Here is a 23,223-nt window from a genome sequence, read left to right as displayed (position 1 = left end):
GGAATTGAGTTTAAAAGACCATAAACGCAGTCCTCACAGAAGGAAATACGATGCAGTTTAGATCAAAATAATAAAATACTACTTGCTTACTTGAGAATAAGACCTGCTGAGGAGGGATGAAGAGACGAAAGTAAGACTTAAAAAAAAAAAAAACAGTAGAAAAAGGCACATACTTTAAATTCTTAAAAGAAAACTACCTTCACAGAACTCTCATGTTTAATTCTCTCAGGAGAATATAGTTAGGTGACATTTTGATTAGATGTATAGTCAGAAGACAATTACTCTCCTGCCCACGTGGGAACAGGGCATATTATATGCAATAGCATACTGTGCAAACCGACAAGCAAAGAGTTCACCTTGGGAAAAAAAAAAAAGTTCACCTTGGCAATCTAGGACAAACATACAGTATATTGAATGATCGTGGCTTATGTTTCTTGATGGCGTAAGAAGGTTTTGCCAACATCTCATTACTGTGTTATCTCACAAAGTTTCTCATCTATTCCCTAGAGCTTCTCAGACACACACCCAATTCAGGAGGGCTTAATGGCTCTCATCAAAATGGAAGTACAATATGGTTTTAGCAATGCTTCAGTCTTGCACATTTATTAAAATAAGAATGTGTTACCCTTCTTCCTGATAGACCGTGGCCATTGTTTTAAAACAGGTTCTGTACTTGATCTCTCCAGGAACTGGCTGAGGCCCTTGAATCCTACTTTTGGCAACATCAAAAGGGATGTTAATGACTGAGGCTATTGTGCCCGAGAGAAGACCAACCCCAAATTTTCTCAGAAACTCCAAGGTTGGATCCTAAAAGAAAAGAAGAATAAAATAACAGAAAGGGAAGCGTAAGCCCCTAAGTCGGTTAAACACTATAAAGCAATATGTATTTAAGCAGAGCGTTGCACTCCCCGGCACCCTCCTGTTATTCCAGCGGAACACATTAGGATTTCCTAGGCTGGAACTTGTTTTCTTGACAATCCCATTGGCTATGTTTTTACACATGGTCTAAATTGCTGAAGTACACATTTCCTCACACAGGATTTATAAACACAGTTCATAAAGAAAGACTGGTATGGCATATGGGGATGATTTGTATAATTGGGCTTCACAATGTACTTAGTATTACTGTATCAAAACAGGAGAAATCCAAGCACACTATTAGCTAATTGGCCAGAATATTTTACAAATGACAGCAACTTCCACCATGAAGCCTACTAAAATGCTCATTTGTGTGCGGACCCCCAAATGTTAAATTAAATCAAGGCTACTCTCGGTCTGCTGCTATTCCCCTCCAGGTTTTTTGCATTTATTTTCACGTGTAGCTGATCCACTGTACTGAGAAGTGCTAGCTTCCTGTTATTAACAAACCAACTTGGGAAGGCTGCAAAACAGCCTGTGACATTCTGTGCATTATAAACAGTAGTAAGTCACTGGACTATTGGCTGAAGAATTTTCAACCCATTGTTCCTGAATCTTATTCTTCCTTCAATGGCAAAGGAAGAAAAGGTGAGAGACAGAGACAGAAAAGAGACAGGGAGAGAGACATACACGCACACAGAAAGGGAGGAAGAAAGAGAGAGAAAAACATTTCTTCTTTCCATTTGAATTTGGGTCCTTCACTTTGGTCTGATTTGATTTTCCACCCCTCCCTGCTCTGCTCCTGACATCAAAGTATTTAATTAGGTCTTATGTGGAAGTCACTTTCTTTTTGCCTATTTTTGTGCCTAGTGAGCTCACATTATGCTTTGTTACAATGAATTTGCTGGAAAGTTCTCATTTTGCTGTCAGCCTCAGTTCTTGCCCTGAAGAGAGGTCATCTCACAAACTGTAAGTTGCTGACGGAGACCTCCCCTATCCTTCCCCTGGCCTCTCTTTTGGTCAATACTTCGGAGGGAATCTTCACAGAGGAACAATACAGGGTAGTGCCACGATGCTATTTTTATCCAGCAGGAGAAGTAAACGTGGGAACCATTCTCTGCTTAATAAAAAAAAAAAATCAGGTCTGAGCATTGCATGCTTATAGCTTTGATGGAAGAAGAAAAATTCTGGAAGCTCTGAAATTTTCAACTGAAACAAGAGCCAGATACCATCACAGAAACTCCTATGTGGTTAAATATAAAAAGTGAGGGGTTCGGTAATAATTCTTGGATCTGGGCCATACAGGTGTCGGGTAGGTTTAAAGGGATTTAAAAACCAACAGGGTCTTTCAACAGGAAAAACAATGCAGTGATTGCAGTATGAGTGAGGTGTGTTTAAATAATTTCCCCTCCCCCCATTCTTTTCCCTTTTACAAGGAGAGAAAAATGCCTTTATGTTACCCTTCTCCATTCTGGCACAGAAGCAGAACTGGAGCTCGGGAGGATGGCGGATTCAGGGCCAGCTCTGGTTGTCTGACCTTGCACGAGTCACTGAATCCCATGGAGCCCAGTGTGTAGAAGGGATGTTTTTAACACCCACCTTAACTTTGTACTGCATGGTTTTTCTGAGAAATAAAAACAATAATAGTAGTAAAAGTGCTATGAATATTGTACAAGCCTGGCAGAAAATGGATAGTATTTTTATGTAACCTGTTTTCTAAAGTCTCAAAACACCTATGATGAGACCCTCTCGTGGTGCTCCTGCGACACAGCCAAGGACAAGGGTGAAAGTGATGACTTGTATATGCACAGTGACCTTTTGGGAAGTTCAAGGGACCCTGTCAATCACACAGCGTCTCCCACCTCCTGATGTGTTCGCTGAGGATTGGAGTTGGGGAGGGAGGAGAGGCTAAGACACTCAATGAAGGTCATTATGTTTGAGATGCTGTTGGGGACCAAATCCTAAGGTCTTCAAGCCATCATAGTGTTCACTAGCACAAGCGTACATTGAACCCATGTTTTCTATTAATTTCCCAGCTCAACAGTAAGATCCCACAGTAGTTCCCAAATCCAGTTGTGCATCAGAGTTACCTGGGAGCTTTACAACATATGGATACCCAGACCCACCTCAGACCCACCTTAGGTTCCCAGAATCACCTGGGAAAGTACCTAGAAGTTGCTTTAAAATAAGCCCATGCACATATGGTCACCTTATCTTTGATAAAGGAGGCAAGAATATACAGTGGAGAAAAGACAGCTTCTTCAATAAGTGGTGCTGGGAAAACTGGACAGGTACATATAAAAGTATGAAATTAGAACACTCTCTAACACCATACAAAAAAATAAACTCAAAATGGATTAAAGACCTAAATGTAAGGCCAGACACTATCAAACTCTTAGAGGAAAACATAGGCAGAACACTCTATGACATAAATCACAGCAAGATCCTTTTTGACCCACCTCCTAGAGAAATCGAAATGAAAACAAAAATGAACAAATGTGACCTAATGAAACTTACTTTTGCACAGCAAAGGAAACCATAAACAAGATGAAAACACAACCCTCAGAATGGGAGAAGATATTTGCAAATGAAGCAACTGACAAAGGATTAATCTCCAAAATTTACAAGCAGCTCATGCAGCTCAATATCAAAAAAACAAACAACCCAATCCAAAAATGGGCAGAAGACCTATATAGACATTTCTCCAAAGAAGATATACAGATTGCCAACAAACACATGAAAGGATGCTCAACATCACTGGGAATGTAAATTGATACAGCCACTATGGAGAACCGTATGGAGTTTCCTTAAAAAACTAAAAATAGAACTACCATATGACCCAGCAATCCCACTACTGGGCATATACCCTGAGAAAACCATAATTCAAAAAGAGTCATGTAGCAAAATGTTCACTGCAGCACTATTTACAATAGCCAGGACATGGAAGCAACGTTAGTGTCCATGAACAGATGAATGGATAAAGAAGATGTGGCACATATATACAATGGAATATTACTCGGCCATAAAAAGAAACGAAATGTTGTTATTTGTAGTGAGGTGGATGGACCTAGAGTCTGTCATACAGAGTGAAGTGAGTCAGAAGGAGAAAAACAAATACCGTATGCTAACACATATGTGTGGAATCTGAAAAAAAGAAAAAAAAAAGGTCATGAAGAAACTAGGGGCAAGATGGGAATAAAGACACAGACCTACTAGAGAATGGACTTGAGGACACAGGGAGGGGGAAGAGTAAGCTGTGACAAAGTGAGAGAGAGGCATGGACATATGTACAGTATGAAACGTAAAATAGATAGCTAGTGGGAAGCAGCCACATAGCACAGGGAGATCAGCTCGGTGCTTTGTGACCACCTAGAGGGGTGGGATAGGGAGGGTGGGGGGGAGGGAGACACAAGAGGGAAGAGATATGGGAACATATGTATATGTATAACTGATTCACTTTGTTATAAAGCAGAAACTGACGCACCATTGTAAAGCAATTATACTCCAATAAAGATGTTAAAAAAAAAAGAACTTCAGGACTTCTGACATTGCCAGGCTGAGGGCCCATGTCTGGGAATCACTGATTTTGATATTCCAGGCAGACAAAGCAGATGGTCAATTGCTACCCCTCTGGGCATTCTAGGGAGGAGAAAAGTCTTTTGGGGATGGCCAAGAGCTATCCCTCACCACCCGGCCTCTGGGCCCCTTTCCAGCCTCTTCCTCTGAGTCCATGGTCTGCTCTAGGCAGCAACCCAGACTGGGATCGGACGCGCCAAGGAGAGCCCTGCCAGCTCACCTCTGCTTTCTTTGCTGCATGTCATCAACCATCCTCGGAAGAACACAGTCCCTCAAATGCCCCTCCCCTTCATCCCCCTCCGGCTGCTCTTGCTACTTCTTTGGCTTTAGCTCAGGTTCCCATTACTTTCACCAAGTCTTGCTTTCTTCTTGCTTCTAGCATCTGTTCTTCACAGTGGCACCAGGGATTTTTTTTTTTTTTAATAAAAACGTATCTGCTTCTGATGCCTCCCTACTCAAAGACCCTCAACCCTTCCCCACAGCACAGAGAGTAAAGCCAAAGCTCCTCATTGGCCTTTGGTTTGTTTCCCATGATATGCTTTCAACCTACCTTTCTAGCCTCAAATTCTACACCTCTAACCCCAAGCCAAACTACACTCATGCTGGTTAAATCATAATCATGCCCATTTCTACCGAACACTTTTCTAAGTCCATGTTTTTCTTCAAACAACTCCCACAACCTAGAATGTCATTCTCCATCATATTCACAGATAGCAGCCCCACTCTTTATGGTCCAGCTTAAATCCCACCTTGCCCAAGAGACTTCCGTGGATCCCCATCAAAATTGATTTCTCCCTCTTGGGCACTCCTGAAACACTGCCTGATCCTCGATCGTCCTTGCTCTGGCTCTCTTTGTGTCTGGTTTATTTTTGTGTGTATCGATCTTCCCTGCTGGAATGTGAGCTGGCACAGAACAGGAGCATGTGTTATTCCTCTTTGTGTCACCTACTACACAGTGTGCACAGTAAGTGCTAAATAAATGTCTGCGGATTAGCCTATCACTGTAGTTTATCTTTGTAGAAACAATGAGAATCAAGCTTTGACCTTAATCACTATTTCTCAAAACTCAGTATCTTCTACCCTGTAAATGAACCCCTATTAGAACTTTATGTTTCTGTCTTTCTGCCAGGAGGCGTTAACATGGGGACATGACAAGGCATAGGACATTTGCAAAGTGGAGTATTTCCAGGCAAATGAATTGAGACTCTCAGGTCATAGAGCCAGGCCTGGGCTTGCCAGACCCCATTACTCAGGGACTCACAGAAAAAAACATGATATGGCATCCTGTGACCAGATTTTAGCAAAAGAATGCAGTGGGCACAGAGTAAAGTCTTGAAATATTACTCTTCGGGCTGGCTCTTCTTTCTTACACTTCCTGATCTTTCCCCTAGTAGGGAGAGGCATCCACTTGCCTCAAGAATGAGGATTGTTGTAGCAGGACTATAAAGAGAGAGCAAAAGGTAATATTTAGTGTTTCTGGTTTTCAAATTAGGCTCTTCAGTGTATTACATCAGTTAATCTTCACAGTCTTTGAGGTAAGAACTATTATTTTTATTTCTATTTTACAAATGAGTGAACTGAAAGCTTAGGTGTAAGAAGGGAATTTTTGTTACATCCAAGTGAACCCAAGACTTTGCCTTAGGGGATAGTTTTTCTACTGATATGCCTAAGGGTTGGTGGGTGGGTTGTTGTGGGAGGTGCCTGAGAACCTCCTGAAATTATAAGCAATGGTTCTGGGTATGTGCAGATGGGCTTTTCAGGAGAAAATGTCTATAGATTTTATCAGGCTCACAGAAGCTTAAAAACATCTTCATCAAATCATTTCCCCTACCAATAAATTTATAAAGTAAAAAAAGGACAGTGCAGTGTTGAAAACATTGGGGCTGAAAACAGAAAGCCCTCATTTTCATGGGCGTTATCAGGCAATTCACCTTAGTGAAAAGATTTCTGCAAATATTTCCACTCTGGACTCAGGTTACTCATACCTCAACCATATCTATGAACTCAATAGTTCTCAAAGTGTGGTCCCTGAACCACCATCATCAGTATCATGTGAGAACTTAGTAGAAATGAAAATTGGGGTTTTACCCCAGGCCTACAGCACCCCAAACTCGGGATGGAGCACAACAATCTGTCTAAACAAGTCTTCCAAATTATCCTGATGGATGCTTGTCTGAGAACCACTGCTAAACTGAACCTTATGGTTCATCTTTTTGGATCCTTGGACTGGATAAATGATGCTCTAAAATGGTCTGGATGTGCTGGGAAGCATTTTAAAGCCTTCTTTGGTGGAAGCAGAGCTTTGTTTTTTAAGGCTGCAGAACTGAACACAATGCTATTAACTCTGTTCACCTTTTCCTACCCCAGGTCCATCCAAAGCAAGAATGCACATCTGTGAGGTTGTTGGGTCCGAGTGAAACCTATCACACAGTTTGAATGGGTCATGCTGTACTGGCAATCAGTGAATCATGCCAGCATTTCTGTCAATAATCATAATGACAAATAACAATAAAAGTAAAGAGAAGTAATAAAATAATGTACATGGTATGATATTTGTGGTATTTTTCATAATTTTCATTAAGAAAGTTAATGGTACTGTTAATAATAGTTACTTATTGATAGATAATTTTATATGCAAAAAACATTTACAAAACCTATATATCATATAAGAACCCTATGAATTAAGTACATAACACCATTTTACAGACAAGGACATGAAACTTAAAGAGTTAAGTCACTTGATCAAGATCACACTGCTTATAGGAGGTGGAGCTTGGATTTGAACTCAAGTTCTTCAGACTTCCAACCATTGTTATATTATATCCCATTCATTATGTTATATTCCTTCTCATTCACCATTCATTTGTTGTATATTCATCCAACATACATTTATTGTATGTCTACAAATGCCTGGTCCTACAGTGGGTGCTAGAATTGAGTGTGAAGGTAAATGGTCCAGAGAGGGGATAGGGTGGCTTTATAATGAAGTATCATAGTACAATGTGATGAGTACTGAAATGGGGGTGTGAACAAAATGCAGGGGTAAACATGCAGTAAAGAGAAGGGAGTTACTTCTGGACTTTCACTATCAAAGTTCGATGAGACAGTACCTAACTTCTGCCTCTTAAAAACTTAGTCACTTGTTCGTCTTTATGAACTCAACGGAAGACATCTCATTATTACAAGTCACCATGCATTAGCTAAATGGTTAGCCTTCTGGCTTGATTATCATATTACTTGAAATGTCATTTTGCCCTTTCCATTAGTTTATTTTAAAAACTGGACAAAGATGATGATGATAAGACACGATGTGCTAGGCACTGTGTTAAGCACTTTCTGTATATTTAAGCCTCACAATATTGCTGAGCAGATGAGGTATCTGAAGCTTACAGAAATTGTCTACCTTACAAAGAAATATAATTTTATTTATTTATTTAAAGTCTTATAAGTATAAAAGGTTTTTTTCAAATTTTATTTTATTTTTTTATACTGCAGGTTCTTATTAGTTATCTATTTTATACATATTAGTGCATATATGTCAACCTCAATTTCTCAATTCATCCCACCACCACCACCCCACCCCATGCTTCTCCCCTTGGTGTCCATACGTTTGTCCTCTACATCTGTGTCTCTATTTCTGCCTTGCAAACCGGTTCATCTGTGCCATTTTTCTAGATTCTACATATATGCGTTAATATACGATATTTGTTTTTCTCTTTCTGACTTACTTCACTCTGTATGACGGTCTCTAGATCCATCCACGTCTCTACAAATGACCCAATTTCACTCCTTGTTATGGCTGAGTAATATTCCATTGTATATATGTACCACATCTTCTTTATCCATTCATCTGTCGATGGGCATTTAGGTTGCTTCCATGAACTGGCTATTGTAAATAGTGCTGCAATGAACATTTGTGTGCATGTGTCTTTTTGAACTATGGTTTTCTCTGGGTATATGCCCAGTAGTGGGGTCGCTGGGTCATATAGTAGTTCTTTTTTTTTTTTTTAACATCTTTATTGGGGTATAATTGATCAGTCATACATAAACATATGTTCCCATATGTCTTCCCTCTTGCATCTCCCCCCCTCCCACCCTCCCTATCCCACCCCTCCAGGCTGTCACAAAGCACCGAGCCAATATCCCTGTGCCATGCGGCTGCTTCCCACTAGCTATCTACCTTACTACGTTTGTTAGTGTGTATATGCCCATGACTCTCTCTCGCCCTGTCACAGCTCACCCTTCCCCCTCCCCATAACCTCAAGTCCGTTCTCTAGGAGGTCTGCGTCTTTATTCCTGCTTTACCCCTAGGTTCTTCATGACATTTTTTTTCTTAAATTCCATATATATGTGTTAGCATACGGTATTTGTCTTTTTCTTTCTGACTTACTTCACTCTGTATGACAGACTCTAGGTCTATCCACCTCATTACAAATAGCTCAATTTCGTTTCTTTTTATGGCTGAGTAATATTTCATTGTACATATGTGCCACATCTTCTTTATCCATTCATCCGGTGATGGACATTTAGGTTGTTTCCATCTCCGGGCTATTGTAAATAGAGCTGCAATGAACATTTTGGTACATGACTCTTTTTGAATTTTGGTTTTCTCAGGGTATATGCCCAGTAGTGGGATTGCTGGGTCATATGGTAGTTCTATTTTTAGTTTTTTAAGGAAACTCCATACTGTTCTCCATAGTGGCTGTATCAATTTACATTCAGATCAATACTGCAAGAGGGTTCCCTTTTCTCCACACCCTCTCCAGAATTTGTTGTTTGTAGATTTTCTGATGATGCCTATTCTAACCAGGATGAGGTAATACCTCACTGTGGTTGTGATTTGCATTCCTCTAATAATTAGTGATGTTGAGCAGCTTTTCATATGCCTCTTGGCCATCTGTGTGTCTTTGGAGAAATGTCTATTTAGGTCTTCTGCCCATTTTTTGATTGGGTTGTTTTCTTAATACTGAGCTGCATGAGTTGTTTGTATATTTTGGAGATTAATCCTTTGTCCATTGATTGGTTTGCAAATATCTCACATTCTGAGGGTTGTCTTATTGTTTTGTTTATAGTTTCCTTTGCTGTGCAAAAGTTTTTAAGTTTCATTAGGTCCCATTTGTTTATTTTTGTTTTTATTTCCATTACTCTAGGAGGTGGGTCAAAAAAGATCTTGGTGTGATTTATGTCAAAGAGTGTTCTTCCTATGTTTTCCTCTAAGAGTTTTATAATGTCTGGTCTTACATTTAGGTCTTTAATCCATTTTGAGTTTATTTTTGTGTATGGTGTTAGGAAGTATTCTGATTTCATTCTTTTACATTTAGCTGTCCAGTTTTCCCAGCACCACTTAATGAAGAGGCTTTCTTTTCTCCATTGTATATCCCTGCCTCCTTTGTCATAGGTTGGTTGACTATAGGTGCATGGGTTTATCTCTGCGCTTTCTATCCTGTTCCATTGATCTATATTTCTGTTTTTGTGCCAGTACCATATTGTCTTGATTACTGTAGCTTTGTAATATAGTCTGAAGTCAGGGAGTCTGATACCTCCAGCTCCATTTTTTCCCCTCAAGATTGCTTTGTATATGTGGGGTCTTTTGTGTCTCCCTACAAATTTTAAGATTTTTTGTTCTAGTTCTGTAAAAAATGCCATTGGTAATTTGATAGGGGTTGCATTGAATCTGTAGATTGCTTTGGGTAGTATAGTCATTTTCACAATATTGATTCTTCCAATCCAAGAACATGGTTTTTCTCTCCAACTGTTTGTGTCATCTTTGATTTCTTTCATCAGTGTCTTATAGTTTTCTGAGTACAGGTCTTTAACCTCCTTAGGTAGGTTTATTCCTAGGTATTTTATACTTCTTGTTACAGTGGTGAATGGGATTGTTTCCTTAATTTCTGTTTCTGATTTTTCATTGCTAGTGTATAGGAATGCAAGAGATTTCTGTGCATTAATTTTGTATCCTGCAACTTTACCAAATTCATTGATTAGCTCTAGGAGTTTTCTGGTGGCATCTTTAGGATTATTTATGTATAGTATCATGTCATCTGCAAACAGTGACAGTTTTACTTCTTCTTTTCCGATTTGGATTCCTTTTATTTCTTTTTCTTCTCTGATTGCAGTGGCTAAGACTTCCAAAACTATGTTGAATAACAGTGGCGAGAGTAGACATCCTTGTCTTGTTCCTGATCTGAGGAAATGCTTTGATTTTCACCACTGAGAATGATGTTTGCTGTGGTTTTGTCATACATGGCCTTTATTGTGTTGAGGTAAGTTCCCTCTATGCCCACTTTCTGGAGAGTTATTTTATCATAAATTGGTATTGAATTTTGCCAAAAGCTTTTTCTGCATCTATTGAGATGATCATATGGTTTTTCTTCTTCAATTTGTTAATATGGTGTATCAAATTGATTGATTTGTGTGCACTGAAGAATCATGGCATCCCTGGGATAAATCCCACTTGATTATGGTGTATGATCCTTTTAATGTGTTGTTGGATTCTGTTTGCTAGTATTTTGTTGAGGATTTTTGCATCTATATTCATCAGTGATATTGGTCTATAATACTCTTTTTTTGTAGTATCTTTGTCTGGTTTTGGTATCAGGGTGATGGTGGCCTTATAGAATGAGTTTGGGAGTGTTCCTTCCTCTGTAATTTTTTGGAAGAGTTTGAGAAAGATGGGTGTTAACTCTTCTCTAAATGTTTCATAGAATTCACCTGTGAAGCCATGTGGTCCTGGACTTTTGTTTGTTGGAAGATTTTTTTTTTTTTTTTTGCGGTACACGGGCCTCTCACTGTTGTGGCCTCTCCCGTTGCGGAGCACAGGCTCCGGACGCGCAGGCTCAGCGGCCATGGCTCACAGGCCCAGCCTCTCCGCGGCATGTGGGATCTTCCTGGACTAGGGCACGAACCCGTGTCCCCTGCATCGGCAGGCGGACTCTCAACCACTGCGCCACCAGGGAAGCCCTGTTGGAAGATTTCTAATCACAATTTCAATTTCATTACTTGTGATTGGTCTGCTCATATTTTCTATTTCTTCATGGTTCAGTCTTGGAAGGTCATACCTTTCTAAGAATTTTTCCATTTCTTCCACGTTGTCCATTTTATTGGCATAACGCTGCTTGTAGTAGTCTCTTATGATGCTTTGTATTTCTGTGGTGTCCGTTGTAGCTTGTCATTTTTCATTTCTAATTTTATTGATTTGAGGCCTCTCCCTCTTTTTCTTTTTCTTTTTTTTTGCAATACGCGGGCCTCTCACTGTTGTGGCCTTTCCCGTTGCGGAGCACAGGCTCCGGACGCGCAGGCTCAGCGGCCATGGCTCACAGGCCTAGCTGCTCCGCGTCATGTGGGATCTTCCTGGACCGGGGCATGAACCCGTGTCCCCTTCATCGGCAGGCGGACTTTCAACCACTGTGCCACCAGGGAAGCCCCCCTCTTTTTCTTAATGAGTCTGGCTAAATGTTTATCAATTTTGTTTATCCTCTCAAAGAACCAGCTTTTAGTTTTTTTGATCTTTGCTATTGTTTTCTTTGTTTGTATTTCATTTATTTCTGCTCTGATCTTTATGATTTCTTTCCTTCTACTAACATTGGGTTTTGTTTGTTCTTCTTTCTCTAGTTTCTTTTCGTGTAAGGTTAGATTCTTTATTTGAGATTTTTCTTGTTTCTTGAGGTCGGATTTTATTGCTATAAAATTCCCTCTTAGAACTGCTTTTCTGCATCCTATAGGCTTTGGATCATCATGTTTTCATTGTCACTTGTTCCCTAGGTTTTTTTGATTTCCTCTTTCATTTTTTCAGTGATCTTTTGGTTATTTAGTAACGTATTGTTTAGCCTCCATGTGTTTCTGCTTTTTACATTTTTTTCCCTGTAATTGATTTCTAATCTCATTGTGGTCAGAAAAGATGCTTGATGCGATTTCAATTTTCTTAAATTTACTGAAGCTTGATTTGTGACCCAAGATATGATCTATCCTGAAAAATGTTCCATGTGCACTTGAGAAGAAAGTGTAATCTGCTGTTTTTGGATGGAATGTCCTATAAATATCAATTAAATCTATCTGGTCTATTGTGTTATTTAAAGCTTGTGTTGCCTTATTAATTTTCCCTCTGGATGATCTGTCCACTGGTGTAAGTGAGGTGTTAAATTCCCCCACTATTACTGTGTTACTGTCGATTTCCTCTTTTATAGCTGTTAGCAGTTGCCTTATGTATTGAGGTGCTCCTATGTTGGGTACATATATATTTCTAATGTTATATCTTCTTCTTGGATTGATCCCTTGATAATTATGTAGTGTCCTTCCTTGTCTCTTGTAATATTCTTTACATTAAAGTCCATTTTATCTGTTATGAGTATTGCTACTCCAGCTTTCTTTTGATTTCCATTTGCATGGAATTTCTTTATCTATCCCCTCACTATCAGTCTGTAAGTGTCCCTAGGTCTGAAGTGGGTCTCTTGTAGACAGCATATATATGGGTCTTGCTTTTGTATCCATTCAGTGAACCCGTGTCTTTTGGTTGGAGCATTTAATCCATTCACTTTTAAGGTAATTATCGGTATGTATGTTCCTATTAAGATTTTCTTAATTGTTTTGGGTTTGTTTTTGTAGGTCCTTTTCTCTTCTTGTTTCCCACTTAGAGAAGTTTCTTTAGTATTTGTTGTAGAGCTGGTTTGGTGGTGCTGAATTCCCTTAGCTTTTACTTGTCTATAAAGCTTTTGATTTCTCCGTAGAATCTGAATGAGATCCTTGCTGGGTAGAGTAATCTTGGTTGTAGGTTCTTCCCTTTCATCACTTTAAATATATTGTGCCACTCCCTCCTGGATTGTAGAGTTTCTGCTGAGAAATCAGCTGTTAACCTTATGGGAGTTCCCTTGTATGTTATTTGTCATTTTTCCCTTGTTGGTTTTAATAATTTTTGTCTTTTATTTTTTGTCAATTTGATTACTATGTGTCTTGGTGTGTTTCTCTTGGGTTTATCCTGCCTGGGACTCTCTGCACTTCCTGGACTTGGGTGGCTATTTCCTTTCCCATGTTAGGGAAGTTTTTGACTATAATCTCTTCAAATATCTTCTTGACTCTTATCTCTCTCTTCTCCTTCTAGGACCTCTATAATGTGAATGTTGGTGTGTTTAATGTTGTCCCAGAGGTCTCCTAGGCTTCATTTGTTTTCATTCTTTGTTCTTTATTCTGTTCTGCAGCAGTGAATTCCACCATTCTGTCTTCCAGGTCACTTATGCATTCTCCTGCCTCAGTTATTCTGCTATAGATTCCTACTAGTGTATTTTTAATTTCAATTATTGTATTGTTCATCTCTGTTTGTTCTTTAATTCTTCTAGGTATTTGTTCTTTAATTCTTCTAGGTCATTGTTAAACATTTCTTGCATCTTCTCGATCTTTGCCTCCATTTTCTTCCCAAGGTCCTGGCTCATCTTCACTATCATTATTCTGATTTCTTTTTCTGGAAGTTTGCCTATCTCCATTTCATTTAATTGTTTTTCTGGGGTTTTATCTTGTTCCTTCGTCTGGTACATAGCCCTCTGCCTTTTCATCTTGTCTATCTTTCTGTGAATGTGGTTTTCGTTCCACAGGCTGCAGGACTGTAGTTCTTCTTGCTTCTGCCGTCTGACCTCTGATGGATGAAGCTATCTAAGAGTCTTGTGCGAGCTTCCTGATGGGAGACACTGGTGGTGTGTAGAGCTGGGTGCTGCTCTGGTGGGCAGAGCTCAATAAAACTTTAATCTGCTTGTCTGCTGATGGGTGGGGCTGAGTTCCCTCCCTGTTGGTTGTTTGGCCTGAGATGACCCAACACTGGAGGCTACAGGCTCTTTGGTGGGGCTAATGGTGACTCCAGGAGAGCTCATGCCAAGGAATACTACCAAGAACTACTGCTGCCAGTGTCCTTGTCCCTATGGTGAGCCACAGGCACTCCCCACCTCTGCAAGAGACCCTCCAACACTAGAAGGTAGGTCTGGTTCAGTCTCCTGTGGGGTCACTGCTCCTTCCCCCGGGTCTTGATGTGCACACTATTTTGTGTGAGCCCTCTAAGAGTGGAGTCTCTGTTTTCCCCAGTCCTGTAGAAGTTCTACAGTCAAATTCTGCTAGGCTTCAAAGTCTGATTTTCTGGGAATCCCTCCTCCCATTGCTGGACCCCCAGGTTTGGAAACCTGACATGGGGCTCAGAACCTTCACTCCAGTGGGTGGACTTCTGTGGTATAATTGTTCTCCAGTTTGTAAGTCACCCAGCCAGTGGTTATGGGATTTGATTTTATGTGATTGCGCCCCTCCTACCGTCTCATCATGGCTTCTCCTTTGTCTTTGGATGTGGAGTATCTTTTTTCGTGAGTTCCAGTGTCTTCCTGTCGATGACTGTTCAGCAGTTAGTTGTGATTCTGGCGCTCTCGCAAGAGGAAGTGAGCGCACATCTTTCTACTCTGCCACCTTGAACCAATCTCCCCATCTTGAACCAATCTCCTATAATTTTAAATTAGCCAAAAGAGAGCCAAGATTCTATTATCTGGAAGTGAAGATGCCAAAATACTGAGAAGCTCTGAGACTGTCAGGTGTCACCGGCAGAATTAGAGATATACACTTGCCTCTCAGGACTGTACTCCAATTCAACATTCAAGGAGATCACCTCTCAGTCCAAGCAAAGACTTAAATGGTAGAGAATGAAATCTTCGAATCACAAGACTGGAAGTGAACTCAGAATGTCCCCTAACCTAAAGAGTGACATCAGCAAGGTGGCAGAGTTGGAAGCCTTGGATCCTCCTTTCTCCCACAAATACAACAATTCATGGACAAATTCTCTGCATGAGAAACCTAGAAATTGGTTGAAAGTCTTCTGCACCCTGGGTGAACATTAACAGACTTACAGAATTCAGTGGGGAGATTCAGCACAACCTCCCACCAGAGTCCCTGCCCCAAGTGTTTCACCATATAATCAGGAAGACTCCCTAGCTTCCATCTTCTCCCAGGGTTGGGTGGAGGGAAGGAATTGGTTTGCATGTCCAACTTGTCTGGGACTGCCCAAGGAACTGGTATATTCCTTGCCAGTCTTGGATTTCTGATGGGTCCTGCAGAGTCTAGCCACCTGGGGGAGAACTGAGATGGAGGTATGGACTGGTAGAAGCCATATCTCTCCTCTTGCTCAGTACAGAGTGAGCAGAAAAAAATGACAGCTGCCTACTTTTCCCTGAGGAGGGAAAGAGTTGGTAGAGGTCCCCAGAATCTCTAGTCATACTGAATCATGGGCGTCTTCTCCTGCATAAGGCCAGTCCATGAAGACTGCCTTGTCTAATGTACAGACACCAACACAGAGAGTCAAGGAAAATGAAGAATCAGGCAAAGATGTTCCAAACAAAGGAACAAAATGCAGCTCCAGAAACTGACTATAATGAAAGAGAATTACATGATTTACCTGATACAGAATTCAAAATAACTCTCATAAAGATGCTCACTGAGGTCAAGGGAACAATGCATGAACAAAGTGAGAATTTCAATGAAGAGAATTTTAATGAAGAGATAGAAAATGTAAAAAATTACCAGACAGAAATCATGGAGCTGAAGAACACAATAATTGAACCAAAAAATTCACTAGAGGAATTCAGCAGCAGACTAGATCAAACAGAAGGGGTCAGCATACCCAAAGACAGATCATTGGAAATAATTCAGTCAGAGGAGCAAAAAGAAAAAGGAAGGAAAAAAAGTGAAGCTAGCCTACGAGATTATCAGATACTACAAAGCTCCAAATAAGCATTATGCGAGTCCCATAAGGAGAAGAGAGAGAGAAAGGACCAGAAAGCTTATTCAAAGAAATAATGGCCAATAACTTCCTAGATCTGGTGAAGAAAATGGACATCCAGATCCAAGAAGCCCAAGAGAAACAATGTAAGATGAACTCAAGGAAATCCACACTGAGACACATTACAATCAAATTGCCTAAAGTTAAGGAGAGGATTTTGAAAGCATCAAGAGAAAACTGACTGTCATACACATGGGAAATCCCGAAAACTATCAGCAACTTTTTCAGCAGCAATCTTGCAGGTTGGAAGGAAATGGAATAATATATTTAAAGTGCTGAAAGAAAAAAAAAAGTTAACCAATAATACTATCCCCAGCAAAATGTTCCTTCAAAAATGAAGGTGAGATAAAGGCTTCCAAGATAAACAAAAGCTGAGGGGGTTCATCACCACTGGACCTGTGTTACAAGAAATGCTGAAAGGAGTTCTTCAACTTAAAAGGATGTTTGTTGACAGCAACATGATAGCATAAGAAAGTATGAAATTCACTGGTAAAGATAAACATATAGACAAATCAGAATACTGTATTACTGCAATGTGGTGGGTAAATCACTTTTAAATCTAGGATAAAAGTTAAAAATCAAAAATATTAAAAGTATAACTAAAAAAGAGGTTAAAAGATATACAATATGAATATATGTAAACTGTAACAACAATAACATTAAGTATGGGGGGAGAGAAGTTAATGTGTACACTTTTTGTATGCAATTAAACTTAAGTTTTTATCAGCTTAAAATAGACTGTTATAAGATATTTTATGTAAGCCTCCCTCCAACAAAAATACCTATAGAAGTTATACAAAAGAAAAAAATACAGGAATCAAAGTATATCAGTACAAAAAAAAAATCAACAAAATACAAAGGAAGATAGCAAGAGAGAAAAAAACAGAAAAAAAGACCTTCAGGCCTAACAAAGAACAATTAACAAAATGGCAATAGTAAATTCTTCCCTAACTAATTACTGTAAGTACAAATTGACTCAATTTGCCAATCAAAAGACATACAGTGGGGCTTCCCCGGTGGCGCAGTGGTTGAGAGTCCACCTGCCGATGCAGGGGACATGGGTTCATGCCCCGGTCTGGGAAGATCCCACATGCCGTGGAGCGGCTGGGCCCGTGAGCCATGGCCGCTGAGCCTGTGCTCCACAACGGGAGAGGCCCATGTACGCAAAAAAAAAAAAAAAAAAAAAGACATACAGTGGCTGAACAAAAGAAAAAAAAAGACTCAACTATACATTGTCTACAAGAAACTCACATTAGATTTAAGGACATACATAGGTTGAAAGTGAAGGGATGGAAAAAGATATTCCATGCAAATGGTAACCAAAAGACAGCAGAGGCAGCTATACCTATTTCAGACAAAACAGACTTTAAGTCAAAAACTGTCACAAGGGACAAAGAAGGACATTATATAATGATAAAAGGGTCAATCAACCAAGGTAACAATTATATATGCTTTCAACATCAGAGCACCTAAATATACAATGCAAAGATTGACAGAACTAAAGGGAGCAATACAATCATAGGAGAATTTAATACTCTACTTTCAGTAATGGATAGAACAGCCAGACAGAGCCAACAGGGATAGAGAGGAGCTGAACAACACTATAGACCAAATGAACCTAAAAGATATACAGAACAGTCCACCCCAAAGCATCAGATTACATATTCTTCTCAAGCACACATTGATTTTTCTCTGGGATAGATCACATTTAGGTCACAAAACAAGTCTTAAGTTTAAGATGACTGAAATCATTCCAAGTATCTTTCTAAACTACAATTGAATTAAACTAGAAATTAATAGCAGAAGGAAAATGGAAAAATTCACAAATATGTGGAAATTAAACAACACACTCTTGAATTACCATTGAGTCAAAGAAGAAATAAAAAAGGAAATTAGAAAATACCTCAACACATATACACTAATATGTATAAAATGGATAACTAATAAGGACCTGCTGTATAAAAAATAAATAAGTAAAAAAAAAAAGAAAATAACTCAAGCGAAAGGAAAAGAAAACACCACATACCCAAACTTATGGGATGCAGCACAAGGAGTACTAAGAGGGAGGTTCATAGTGATAAACACCTATACTAAAAAGAAGAAAGATCTCAAATAAACAATTTAACTTTACAGCTCAAGGAGCTAGAAAAAGAAGAGCAAACTAAGCCCAAAGTTAGCAGGAGGAAGGAAATACTAAGATTAGAGCAGAAATAAATAAAATAGAGACGAGAAAAACAATGGAAAAAAAACGAAACTGAGTGGGGTTTTTAAAAAGATAAAACTGACAAACCCTTAGCAAGACTCATTAAGAAAAAAAAGAGAGAAGACTCAAAGTCAGAAATGAAAGAAGAGACATTATAACTGACATTATCACTGATGCCACTAAACTAAAAAGGATCATAAGGGGCTATTATGAACAATTATGTACAAACACACTGGATAATCTAGAAGAAATGGATAAATTCCTAGAAATAACCTACCAAGACTAAATCCAAAGAAATAGAAAGTGTCAACAGACCTATAACTAGTATAGAGATTAAATCAAAAATCAAAAACCTCCCAACAAAGGAAAGCCCAGGACCAGATAGTTTCACTGGTGAATTCTACCAAATATTTAAAGAAGAATTAACACCAATGCTTCTTAAATTCTTACAAAAAATTGAAGATGAGAGAACACATCCAACTCGTTTTATGAGGCCAGCATTACCTTGATACCAAAGCCTGACAAAGACACCCCAGGAAAAGAAGACTACAGGAAAAGATCCCTGATGAATATGGATGTAAAATTTCTCAAAAAATTCTAGCAAATCAAATCCAACAGCACATTAAAAAGATCATAAATTATGACAAAGTGGGATTTATCCCTGGGATAAAAGGATGGTTCGACATATGACAATTAATGTGTTAGAGCACATTAAGAGAATGAAGGATAAAAAGAAAAATCACATGAATATCTCAATATTTGTAGAAAATGCATTTGACAAAATTCAACATGTTTTCATGATAAACACTCAGAAAGAAACTACCTCAACAAAATAAAGTCCATATAAGAAAACATACTCCACAGCTAACATACTCACTGGTGAAAAACTGAAAGCTTTTTCATGAATATCTAACAAACAAGTAACAAATAACTTGTCAAAGATGCCTACTCTCACCATAATAACATAGCAAGAGGAGTCCTAGTCAGAGCAATTATGCAAGAAAAAAAAATAAAAGGCAACAGAGTCAGAAGAAATAGCACCTCAATACATAAGGCAAATGCTAACAGCCATAAAAGGGGAAATCGACAGTAACACAATTATGGTAGGAGACTTTAACACCCCACTTTCACCAAAAGAAAGATCTTCCAAAATGAAAATAAATAGGGAAACACAAGTTTTAAATGATATATTAAACAAGATGGACTTAATTGATATTTATAGGACATTCCACCCAAAAAAAACAGAATACACTTTCTTCTCAAGTGCACATGGAACATTCTCCAGGATACATCATATCTTGGGTCACAAATCAAGCCTTGGTAAATTTAAGAAAATTAAAATCATATCAAGTATCTTTTCTGAACACAATGCTATCAGAGTAGATGTCAATTACAGGAAAAAATCTGTAAAAAATGCTAACACATGGAGGCTAAATAATACACTACTTTATAACCAAGAAATCACTGAAGAAATCAAAGAAATAAAAAAATAACTAGAAACAAATGACAATGAAAACATGCTGAACCCAAACCTATGGGATGCAGCAAAGGCAGTTCTGAGAGGGAAGTTTATTATTGTTTACCTCACGAAACAAGAAACATCTCAAATAAACAACATAACCTTACACCTAAAACAATTAGAGAAAGAAGACAAAACCCCCCACAAAGTTAGCAGAAGGAAAGAAATAAAAAAGATCAGATCGGAAACAAGTGAAAAAGAAATGAAGAAAACAATAGCAAAGATGAATAAAACTAAAAGTTGGCTCTTTGAGAAGATAAACAAAATTGATAAACCATTAGCCAGACTCATCAAGAAAAACAGGGAGAAGACTCAAATTAATACAATTAGAAATGAAAAAGGAGAAATAACAACTGACACTGCAGAAATACAAAGGATCATGAGAGATTACTACAAGCAACTATATGCCAATAAAATGGACAACCTGGAAGAAATAGACAAATTCTTAGAAAAGCACAACCTTCCGAGACTGAAGCAGGAAGAAATAGGAAATATAAACAGACCAATCACAAGACCTGAAATTGAGACTGTGATTAAAAATCTTTCAACAAACAAAAGCCCAGGACCAGATGGCTTCACAGGCGAATTCTATCAAACATTCAGAGAAGAGCTAACACCTATCCTTCTCAAACTCTTCCAAAATATAGCAGAGGAAGGAACACTCCCAAACTCATTCTACGAGGCCACCATCATCCTGATACCAAAACCAGACAAATATGTCACAAAGAGAGAAAACTACAGGCCAATATCACTGATGAACATAGATGTGAAAATCCTCAACAAAATACTAGCAAACAGAATCCAACAGCACATTAAAAGGATCATACACCATGATCAAGTGGGGTTTATTCCAGGAATGCAAGGATTCTTCAATATATGCAAATCAAGCAATGTGATACACCATATTAATAAACTGAAGAATAAAAACCATATGATCATCTCAATAGATGCAGAAAAAGCTTTCAACAAAATTCAACACCCATTTATGATAAAAACCCTCCAGAAAGAGGAATAGAGGGAACTTACCTCAACATAATAAAGGCCATATATGACAAACCCACAGCCAACATTGTCCTCAATGGTGAAAAATTGCAACCATTTCCACTAAGATCAGGAAAAAGACAAGGTTTTCCACTCTCACCACTATTATTCAACATACGAATGGAAGTTTTAGCCACAGCAATCAGAGAAGAAAAAGAAATAAAAGGAATCAAAATCAGTAAAGAAGATGTAAAGGTGTCACTGTTTGCAGATGACATGATACTATACATAGAGAATCCTAAAGATGCTACCAGAAAACTACTAGAGCTAGTTAATGAATTTGGTAAAGTAGCAAGATACAAAATTAATGCACAGAGGTCTCTTGCATACCTATACACTAATGATGAAAAATCTGAAAGAGAAAGTAAGGAAACACACCCATTTACCACTGCAACAAAAAGAATAAAATACCTAAGAATAAACCTACCTAAGGATACAAAAGACCTCCATGCAGAAAACTATAAGAAAATGATGAAAGAAATTAAAGATGATACCAACAGATGGAGAGATATAACATGTTCTTGGACTGGAAGAATCAACATTGTGCAAATGACTATACTACCCAAAGCAATCTACAGATTCAATGCAATCCCTATCAAACTACCAATGGCATTTTTCACAGAACTAGAACAAAAAAATTCACAATTTGTATAGAAACACAAAACACCCCGAATAGCCAAAGCAATCTTAAGAAAGAAAGATGGAGCTGGAGGAATCAGGCTCCCTAACTTCAGACTATACTACAAAGCTACAGTAATGAAGACAGTATGGTAGTGGTACAAAAACAGAAATATAGATCAATGGAACAAGACAGAAAGCCCAGAGATAAACCCACGCTCATATGGTTACCTTATTTTTGATAAAGGAGGCAAGAATATACAATGGAGAAAAGACAGCCTCTTCAATAAGTGATGCTGGACAGCTATATGTAAAGAATGAAATTAGAACACTCCCTAACACCATACACAAAAATAAACTCAAAATGGATTAAAGACCTCAATGTAAGGCTAGACACTATAAAACTCTTAGAGGAAAACATAGGCAGAACTCTCTATGACATAAATCACAGCAAAATCCTTTTTGACCCACCACCTACAGAAATGGAAATAAAAACAAAAATAAACAAATGGGACCTAATGAAACTTAAAAGCTTTTGCACAGCAAAGGAAACTTTAAATAAGATGAAGTCAGCCCTCAGAATGGGAGAAAATATTTGGAAATGAATCAACTGACAAAGGACTAATCTCCAAAATTTACAAGCAGCTCATGCAGCTCAATATCAGAAAAACAAACAACTCAATCCAAAAATGGGCAGACCACCTAAATAGACATTTCTCCAAAGAAGATATACAGATTGCCAACAAACACATGAAAGAATGCTCAACATCATTAATCATTAGAGAAATGCAAATCAAAACTACAATGAGATATCATTTCACTCTGGTCAGAATGGCCATCATCAAAAAATTCTACAAACAATAAATGCTGGAGAGGGTGTGGAGAAAAGGGAAGCCTCTTGCACTGCTGGGGGAATGTAAATTGATACAGCCACTATGGAGAACAGTATGGAGTTTCCTTAAAAAACTAAAAATAGAACTACCATACGACCCATCAATCCCACTACTGGGCATATACCCTAAGAAAACCATAATTCAAAAAGAGTCACGTACCAAAATGTTCACTGCAGCACTATTTACAATAGCCAGGACATGGAAGCAACGTAAGTGTCCATCAACAGAGGAATAGATAAAGAAGATGTGGCACATATATACAATGGAATATTAGCCATAAAAAGAAACGAAATGGAGTTATTTGTAGTGAGGTGGATGGACCTAGAGTCTGTCATACAGAGGGAAGTAAGTCAGAAAGAGAAAAACAAATACTGTATGCTAACACATATGTATGGAATCTGAAAAAAAGAAAAAAAAAAGGTCATGAAGAAACTAGGGGCAAGACAGGAATAAAGACACAGACCTACTATAGAATGTACTTGAGGATATTGGGAGGAGGAAGGGTAACCTGTGACAAAGTGAGAGAGTGGCATGGACATATATACACTACAAAACATAAAATAGATAGCTAGTGGGAAGCAGCCGCATAGCACAGGGAGATCAGCTCGGTGCTTTGTGAGCACCTAGTGGGTTCGGATAGGGAGGGTGTGAGGGAGATGCAAGAGAGAAGAGATATGGGAACATATGTATATGTATAACTGATTCACTTTGTTATAAAGCA

At 38.6% G+C, this 23,223-nt stretch overlaps 1 protein-coding gene across 3 annotated transcripts in view; it reads right to left on the bottom strand.

The window, feature by feature from the left end:
• SLC25A21 (solute carrier family 25 member 21) overlaps positions 1-23,223 on the bottom strand; it is a 516,568-nt gene that overhangs the window by 7,118 nt on the left and 486,227 nt on the right. For all 3 annotated transcript variants that reach the window (XM_060004663.1, XM_060004662.1, XM_060004664.1), the window contains one exon: positions 626-807. In XM_060004663.1, the coding sequence (XP_059860646.1) occupies positions 626-807 (182 nt within the window). The remainder of the gene's footprint in view (positions 1-625; positions 808-23,223) is intronic.

This window comes from Delphinus delphis, chromosome 2 (assembly GCF_949987515.2).
Source record: "Delphinus delphis chromosome 2, mDelDel1.2, whole genome shotgun sequence".
Taxonomy (NCBI): domain Eukaryota; kingdom Metazoa; phylum Chordata; class Mammalia; order Artiodactyla; family Delphinidae; genus Delphinus; species Delphinus delphis.
This window is presented reverse-complemented; position numbering and strand designations above follow the sequence as displayed.